Below are 9,265 nucleotides of genomic sequence, written 5' to 3'. Positions count from 1 at the left end.
TTCAGAATGTGTTCTTGTTTTTTTTTTTTCTACCCACGGGCTCGGAAATCTAATAAACTGTCATGGCAGCCCCCTTGCAGAACACATTTGTTCGTGAAATAGAGACGAATACAGATGAAGTCCTTTGTATACACCAACTGGAAGTTGGTGATGTTGGTTGTGTTGTATGGGATGCGGCACTGGTTTTGTCAAAATACATCGAAACTCCCGATTTCAAAAACGGCGAACTGTTAAAAGGCAAGAAAATCCTAGAACTTGGAGCAGGAACGGGGTGTGTTGGAATCATTGCTGCTTATTTAGGGTAAACTAAACACCAACAACATTTTGTCATTAACAATTCAATACATATGTACATTGCTGTATTCAAAACATTACAATAAACTCTATGACCTAGGCCCGAAGAGAGAATTTTGTAAGAAGGAGGTAACATTTAATGATTTATTTCAATTTGGGGGTAAAACAAAGCAAATATATCTTGACAAGCAAACAACAAAACAGGAAAATATCATCAGACGTTGTTATCGAGGAGGGATAACCAAAGAGTTGCTTTGTTTATTATTATATAATAAGTATTGGTAAAAAATGGTAATAGGACGTTTCACTCCTTTTAATGATTCGCCCTGATTAAATGACCATTCATGCTGAGATGTTTCGCACCTCATACCGGTAATCATCAAAGAGAATATTATTTATAAATTTTAAGATGTTGATATTTGTTAACATATAAAGTTTATATTAACTTTATCCAAAAAAAAAAGAAAAAAGAAAAAAGTTATAAAATGAAAAAAAATTCAAAGATGAAACCGATTTTTTGCTTACAAATTATTTCAAGTTAATTAGTAAAAAAAAAAAATATCCACATGCAGATATGATTACAATTATGTTTATTTAGCAATCATAATTAAATTTTTTCTAAGGTGTTTCAATCATTCATTCATTTATTCTCTCAAAAACCATATGAATGGTACAAGACGAACATATATACATACATGTATTTACAATAATAATGGACAAGCAGAGATTACAGTAGAACAGACAGTGTCAACAATTTTGGTGATAAATATACACAATTTTCTTAAGAATGCTGGATCAGTATTTGTCACCAAATTACAGAATTTTATTATATTTGGATGTACATAGTATTTCTTCAACAGAAAATCTGTTCAAATATTACATAATACATTACATTCCAGTAAGTAATGAATGGTGTTAAAACTAATCTGGAGACTCTTCATGTCAAATTAAAGAGGATATTCAAAATTTTGAGACAGGTTCAATTACGTATAAATCAATTTGTATATAGAAATAATTTTGCTAAAGAGAAAACGTCAATTTAACTCAATTAATTGTTAAAATATATCAAATATATAGTCAAATGTGTTGTTTGGCATGGTATTACTTTATTCAACAAAGACAATTATATACAATTATAATAAAGCAGAAAGTCATATCTGGCACAAATAGTCTTAGATCGAAAGGTTTCAGTGCGATTGGTCTTTCGGGGCAAACCGTCCTACATTCAAAAAATGGGAGGATGGGGGTGCATGCACGCCCAAGTTCTTCTGGGTTTGCAACGTACACTAACAGCCTGTTAAACAGGGTTTCTGTGACAAAGCTAGTATCATGATGTGCATCTGGATGTGTACAAGGTACAATATCCTCATAATTTCAGTATCACTCTTTTATCATAAAAGAAAATCATATATACAACAATTATGTTCAGTTAAAAACTTTGTTGGAAATTGTCAGTAGTTTGTAGTAAAGTTTTTGAGAGTTATTTGACAATTTTTAGCAGGGGGACTTTTAATCCTTTGACACAGATTTATTTCCATTTATAGTTGTACAATTAAGCATGTGAAACTAAAGTTTTTTTCTTACCTTCCTTTGTTAATTTTTTCTCTTTTTCCTCACTAGAGCTGAGGTCACAATCACAGACTTACCAGACTTTGTGCCTTTGATTGAAATGAACATTGATAAAAACAAATCTGCAATAAAAGGTTCAGCCAGAGCACAACCTTTGACCTGGGGTCAGGACACCATTGCAGACTATTACCATTATATTTTGCTAGCAGACTGCATTTATTATGAAGAGGTAAATAAGCACAGTCTATTTTTCAATTTTTTGAATAATGTAAAGGACTCCTCACTAAAGGTTCTCTATATACACTGGTCAACATTTTACATGTTTAAAAGCAACAAAATTACAATCAAGGTTTGAATTTATCGCTGCCCTATTTCATTAATGTCTCTTAATTTTTGCAAGATTGTTGTTAAGTTTTTGTAAGCGTATATTACTTTCACAAATTTTGGTTATTGCTCTGTATAATCTTTAGTATAGTAGAACTATATGCAAAAACAAAATTTTTGCGAGCAGACAGTCTCATGGAATTATGCGAAAATAAAGTTCTCGTGAATAAAAAGTGATTTACTGTACACAGTAAAAATTATATATATATATATATATATATATATATATATATATATATATATATATATATATATATATATATATATATATATACAATTATATAATATGGAATATAAAGCCTAAGAAAACAAACAACACAAAGTTCTCTGCGATTAATAGAGCACAATTGAAAGTAGCAAAGCCAAGGGTATTTTATTCAAGAATTTCTTGAGGTTTACTTTCCAGGTTCTGATCTTCATGGACAGACTTTCACTGCAAGTCAACACCTAGAATTTTTTTGTGTGTTTTCAAAACCTGTAATGAATTGTAATGGAGATAATGTATCCAGTAATAGTCTTAATTTTGCTAGTACGAGACTTCCATCTGATAAATCTCAGATTTTTCAACAGAGTATTTTTGTTTCAGTCCATTGAACCCCTTGTGAAGGCCATCATAGACCACTGTAGAGAAGATACGGAGGTTTTCTGTTGTTATGAAGAAAGAACAACAGGAAACAAACCACAGCTGCAGAGGAAATTTTTTCAAGTTAGTACCTCTCCCTCTCCCTCTCTCTCTCTGTCTCTCTCTCTCTTACAAATAAATACTTTAGAAAGGAAAGGAGACTGCCAAAATATAAAAATTCTATTATATGATGAGATATTAATTAACATTCACAGATACATTTTATAACAGTTGCAAAATGGTTTTGACATTTCTGTATTTTCCCCCCACAGCTCATTTGTGAAAATTTTGACACGGAAGAAATTCCTTTGGAACGCCATGACAGTCTTTTTAGAAGTGAAGACATCCACATTTATAAGTTTGTGAGAAAAAAAAGTTAGCACCTGTGTAATATCTGTAAATATATATATTTTCCTCTGAATATTTTTGTTTATGTGACATAGTGATGTAACAATTATTGTTGTATTTATGGAATAAAGAATTAACAGCAAGAAAAATATACGAGATCTCTAAGGATTCAGTAAATTTGGTAATGTATTCATATTTCAAAGCATTAATACAGTTCAAAATATAAATCTTTCTTTGAAATATTGCACATATTAAATGTTTCAGTAGTGTACCTACACATAAAACCTCAGCTATGAGTGTTATTTCAGCATGATCAGATGGATCATTGTGTATTTCCAGTTCTTGAATTCGTTTGCCCTGTTTATATGTTATGGTTTTAAAGTTAGTCTTTTACTCTTTTCTTTTTCCTTGGACAGCAGCAGAGAAGGCTGTTTTTCTCCTTTATAATCCCAGTCGTATCATACAAATCTGTCATGATTCTGGGCAGTTTGTTATCTATTGGACGGATGACAGAGGAGCTTTTGTTCTTTTTCTGCTTCCTTGGCGATTTTATTATCGAAGACGTTTTTGATTTTATGTTGTCGATCACTGACGTTTTGACAACAACCTCTCCACTGGATGCTTTGTCTTTATGGAATATATTCTTCAGTTTAAATTTGGGTATTTCGCCTAAAAACTGATCAGGTGTTGGGCTACTTTTAGCCAAATGCTTCATCCACTTTGTCCAAATTTTGCTTTCGCTGCCGTTGCTACGGGTGATGGAGACCATGTAGTATCGATGATGTTCATTGTGCCCACGTACGTCTAGAACGTGCTCGTTTGGTACGGGTTCGGGAATAACGTGAACAATGGGGACCACCCACTCAAGCTCCAGGTCCACGGTGTCAGTATCAACGTCAGCAACGAGGACACTTGCACGCGATTTCCGGAGATCGCTGATGACGTCATTTGCCACAATAAAGAACTTTTCAGTGATCCCAGCAATAACGGTTCTGTCAAAAGAAATGCGAGAATAGCAATGATTAATTTAAATTTGGAAAAAAAATGTTTCCAGGCCTGAAAGGTTCATATTATCCATCTGTTAACTCATATATAATTTTGCTATATGACCATCATTAAAATAATGTTTCATTGCCCTTTCCCGACTCGGGATTAAAAAAATATTGGATATGTAGGCATGCAGGGGGATTTTTTTTTAAACATACGAATATGATGTAAAATAATTATTAATGGGATGAGAAAATTTCGGAATGATAAAAAGTTTCGAGTCTGGCCGTTTTAGTCAGTCGGTCGGGAGAGGGCAATCAAACAATTTTTTTTAAGATGGAGACTTACGCAAATGAATTTCCAAAAGAAATCGAAATTATGATTAAAATGCACACATCAATAGCATATCTTGCGGGGGGGGGGGGGGGATTTGACTGACTTGACAATTTCATAATTTATCCGAGTGAGTCAGAGTTTTCACTTTTCAGAGGTTCAATGAAGAGCTTTATGGAATTAAAAAGTATCTGGTCGTATATCGTGAATTTTTTTATAAAAACTGACATAAATTACTTATATTGGGAATTACACCCAAACTCTTCATTAATTTCATTCAAAAGCACAGAAATTGTCAGACGTCCTATGGTTAATTATTTCCTCATTGAAACTTTAAATAGTGCCGTATTACTGCAGCATTACCCCTCATTGGTTATAGTTCATGAGGATATATAATAATAATAAAGACCCCCCCCCAAAAAAAATTGCTTGATGAGTTGAAACCCCCACTCGCATCATTCTTTCATAATTTTTTTAATATATACCCCCTCCCTCAGTTACTCTTCCGGAAAAGTGATAAATGCTCACTCCAAAATAATTTCAAAAACTGGACAATAGAAATTAAGCAACAATCAATATATATATAAAATGTGTTGTAGAAATGTTTTAGCATTTTCCCTATTTCTCCAATTAAAGATTTAAGAAAATGAATTACAATATGGAGCAAAGAGCGTGTTGCATTTCTTTTGTTATTTTTCCCTAAAGTTGTCTCAGATAATAAGAATAATTTTAAGTATATAACAGAACATGTCATGCAGATTTTCTGATTTTTTAAATAGGGAATCCCCATTGTTCTGAAAAATTGCCTCCTTGAACAAGAATTAATTTGATATAAGCATAAAAAGGCAGGGATTTTCTTCAAAACTGCCATTTCCGATTTTTGTTTCAATGAGCATGCATATTTTAAAAAAAAAAGCAAAAAACAAAGAAAACAAACATACAAAAACCATTAAAAAAAATTAAAAAAGTATTATCCATCCGAAATGCAAAAATTGCACATAAAATAACACATTCTATCATAGTGTCGGCATTGATCTAGTGGTTAAACAGGTGGACAGCACCAATATTCTTTTACATGAGAATGGATTCGAATCCTAAAATTGCTGGTTTATGCATTTTTTTTTCAAAATTAAAAATCCCTTTTCATAAGTAATATTTTAAATGCATTTGCATATGCAGGTTTAAATTGTTTTTTTTTTAATACTTTAATCTAAAACTAATAGGACATAATGCTGTTTTTTTTTTAGTTGAGTGGCGATGTCATGGAAAATAAAGTTTCGTTTTCAAAATTTACTTTTTACATACTTCAGTTTGTTTTGTTAAGAAGTTGTCCCGATTTGACTTGAAACAGCTAAATTGAAATGATTCAATGGAATGTCTTGGATGTAGCATCAACAGCGTAATTATGGGGCACAGTTTTATTTATAAATTTAAATTTACTTTTACGTAAAAGAAAGTTCATTCAGTGTTATACATGTTCTAAGGAGGCGTATCAGTGCTATTTTGACACCGTAATGTACTTTTAAGACTTGTATATTCCTTTGTAATAAGAATAGGTTAAAATAACGCAATATAAACATACAACAATAAAAATATAATGTTGTCATTATTCGAATATAAACATATTAACATGTACAACAATAAAAATAAGAAGTTGTCATGATCGAGTTTGAATGCTTTCACGACCAGTCCTCGGATAAAACTTACTTGATAGGTTCTCCCTTGTGTGTCATCTCTATAAATTGCGATTCTAAAATGATATTTTCATCATTAAATTCGGAATATTCCTCTGATTTAAGCAGTTTTTGAAGTCGACCGATGGTTGACATTGCAGTGTGTTACTGCAATGCCTTGTACGATTGTGACGTCATAGATGTCATATTACAATTGTGACGTCATGACTATTGCAACATTCCTCTAAAACTATTTTTTTTAAAAAAAATGATGCTAATATTCTTGTTATGTTTAAAAAGATATGGAATATAGTCTACCTTAATTTGTTATCTCACACACTGACACAGACAGACAGTTTAGCTCGAGTGGGATACAAAGAGTTTGCGGTTTACAGGCTTAGGTAGCTAAACACAGTTTCGTATAAAATCCAGGGGTTTTCTCAGAGAAAAGCATGATGGGTAGGGATTTCCCTGCTATTTTTATGCAGTGTACATGAAAATTGCAGCTTTTTTATTTTTATTTGCATAAAGTAGAGTCTTATCTTAAGATTAAATGAAAAAAGTATACAAATATTTTTTGAGAATTAATTTATGTGTGAGTTTTTAATAGTGGGAGATAACTCTAAAAACACCAATTTTTCACATGTGAAGAATTGCATGATTTGAGTAGCAGGTAAAGTAGCTCTTTAAAAAGCTGGAAAATGTACCCTAAAAGTACAACAATAAGAAACTTAAGGATTTGTCCTGTGAAATGCATAGCACTTATATTTTCTGATTATTGCACTGTTTGTGATCAAGGGAGCTAATAATGCATAGGTGTACTACAATTAGACGCATAAACTTCCCCATTTCCCCCATGTTTCATGTGTCAAATACTTCTTATTAGTAAGTGATAAATACAATATATTTCTATATTGATAAAATTCACCATTTTATCTTTTTATTGATTTATAGATGTCTATGTAACAAGTCTTCATATTATTTCTTTATGGGTGTCACTTTTGCATGTCCCTCATTTAATTACGTCGTGATAACGTCATACATAAAACTGTGTTTTGCACCCTTAGGGGGCTTGGGATCGACAGTCGCAATTTCTGCCTTTCATGGTCCTCAGTGAAATAATTTTTGGTCTAAAAATTATAAGACTTTTAATATATAAAAACGATTCTTTTATGGATTGAAAGATACAATTCATTGGGCTTCATGCATATGTTTTAATAACGAGTGTAAAAGAAAATTTAATGCTTGCCAATAATTTTTGAAGTTAAAAACTGACTGATGAATAAAAAGAGATAGCATTAGATTTATCCAAGATATTCAAATAATATTAATGCATGTATTCAGTGAAAGAACTATAAATCTCTCTGGTTGAGAAAATTCAGAAGCAATGTATTTAAAAAAAAAAAAAAACTTTTACGGCGCCGCTTTTTTGTCGCTCGACTCCGGTATTATTTCTTGAATTATATGCGTACCCCGCCAAAAGCATGTGTCCATTAACTAACAATATATTGTAATCCCAATCTTGTTTCTTTATTACCTTTTAAAAGTCCCAAACAGCCCTGTATGCCAGCTGGAATGTCAGTTTAAAAAATCCGCATTCCGACGTCCATGCTGATATTCCAAGGCTAGAAAGGGCTGTTTGAAATCGAAGTTTTTACAATGCTTTCTGGTTTATCTGTCCGAGTTTTCTCAACCAGAAAGCTTCACTAACGTGGTTTTTAATACTATATACGCAGCTTAAATTTTTCAGTTAAAACGTTACCGTACCCGTAAACTTTGCGGAAACAACCCGCAGTCGAAATACCGTATAACGGATATTTTCTGCGGTTGTCTAATTTTTGCGGAATTTTGCGGATAGCCCAAATCCGCAAAAATTACATTCGCAAAATATTTTTCAATATTTCTTCAGATATATATTTTATACATGCAAGTATGATAAATGGTGCGTATGTCCTCGTTAGCGAGAAAATTCGGGTGTCATCGAAATTCGAAGAATATCAGGATTTTTCCAAAACATATTGAATTAAAACGTTGCTGTAAATAATATCAATTTAATAAGTTTATACAAAAACATCTTTTCTTGTACCTACTTCTTTATTTTATACGGATATACATGTACATGTAAATGACTAAAAGAGATTTCGCAATTAATAGCCCAAACTCCCACAGCTGCAAACAACACATAGTAGCTTTTCTTTCTTTCTTTAACACTTTTTTCAATCTTGTGTTTTATCTGGAGACCATAATTACTGCTTGTATACACAAAGTGGCTTGATTGTCTCGTGAATTTCACAAAATGCAGACGACTGACAGGATTAGTTACGCCTCAATGCACATGGCACCTGTGATTGTACACGGTCAACTTAAGGTTACTTGATTATGCAACTGTTTGTTTGAGCTTAAAATATAAACACCAGGGGCTCGTTTCTCAAAAAGGCCTAAGACCAGGCGTAAGCTTAGTCCGGACTAAGTCAGTGACTAAACCCCAAAATCGGACTAAGTAGCGTTTCACAAAAAGGCGCAGACTTAGTCGAGACCAAAGTTAAGCTTAAATCTAGGCCTGCTCATGAGTAGGCGTAAGTTCTTAGTCTGTACACAACTTGAAAAAAGTGGCAAGTGTTTTGATCATAAAGAGATAAAAGAATAATTATTTTGTACGTAAACGATATAATACCGATTCATGTACATACGTGATATGCAAAAAATCGTGAGATATACAATTATTATGTAGCTAAATAGAAAGGTAATTAAAATCCAGCGAGGATGCATAATTTTTTTCCGTAAAAAGGTTTGAAGAGCTAGACATTTGTAAGTAAGAAATTTGAATTGTGAAACTGGGTAAGCTTAAGATATTAAGAAGTGCCCGAGTTTAAAAAAAAAAAAGCAGACACGCGTAGTATGGGGAGGGGGCTGCACCCCCCCCCCCGCTTTCTTCAGTAATGGTGTTTTCTGCTAAAAATTAAGTTGTAATTTAGGCTTAACTTCACTTTCAGCATTTGTTTTCTTGTACTGTCAAAGTTTGCTGAATATTTTTTTTCGATACTCAATTACATAC

The 9,265-nt window shown here is 32.4% G+C and overlaps 2 protein-coding genes across 2 annotated transcripts; one reads left to right on the top strand and one right to left on the bottom strand.

Moving 5' to 3' along the window:
- Window positions 1–48: 48 nt before the first annotated feature.
- On the top strand, window positions 49–3,345 carry LOC133202356 (protein N-lysine methyltransferase METTL21D-like). The gene is made up of 4 exons (XM_061338163.1): window positions 49–301; window positions 1,915–2,092; window positions 2,834–2,953; window positions 3,142–3,345. Exons 1-4 carry the CDS (start codon window positions 63–65, stop codon window positions 3,247–3,249), a joined length of 645 nt encoding a protein of 214 aa, XP_061194147.1. The 5' UTR covers window positions 49–62; the 3' UTR covers window positions 3,250–3,345.
- On the bottom strand, window positions 3,139–6,366 carry LOC133202355 (uncharacterized). The gene is made up of 2 exons (XM_061338162.1): window positions 6,245–6,366; window positions 3,139–4,209 (listed from the first exon to the last, which is right to left on the bottom strand). Exons 1-2 carry the CDS (start codon window positions 6,364–6,366, stop codon window positions 3,600–3,602), a joined length of 732 nt encoding a protein of 243 aa, XP_061194146.1. The 3' UTR covers window positions 3,139–3,599.
- Window positions 6,367–9,265: the final 2,899 nt, after the last annotated feature.

Source organism: Saccostrea echinata, unplaced genomic scaffold, assembly GCF_033153115.1.
Source record: "Saccostrea echinata isolate AGI-Se365-2 ecotype Australia unplaced genomic scaffold, CSIRO_AGI_Sech_v1 ptg000047l, whole genome shotgun sequence".
NCBI lineage: Eukaryota > Metazoa > Mollusca > Bivalvia > Ostreida > Ostreidae > Saccostrea > Saccostrea echinata.
Note: the sequence above shows the minus strand (reverse complement) of the source record. Positions and strands in the feature narration are given on the sequence as shown.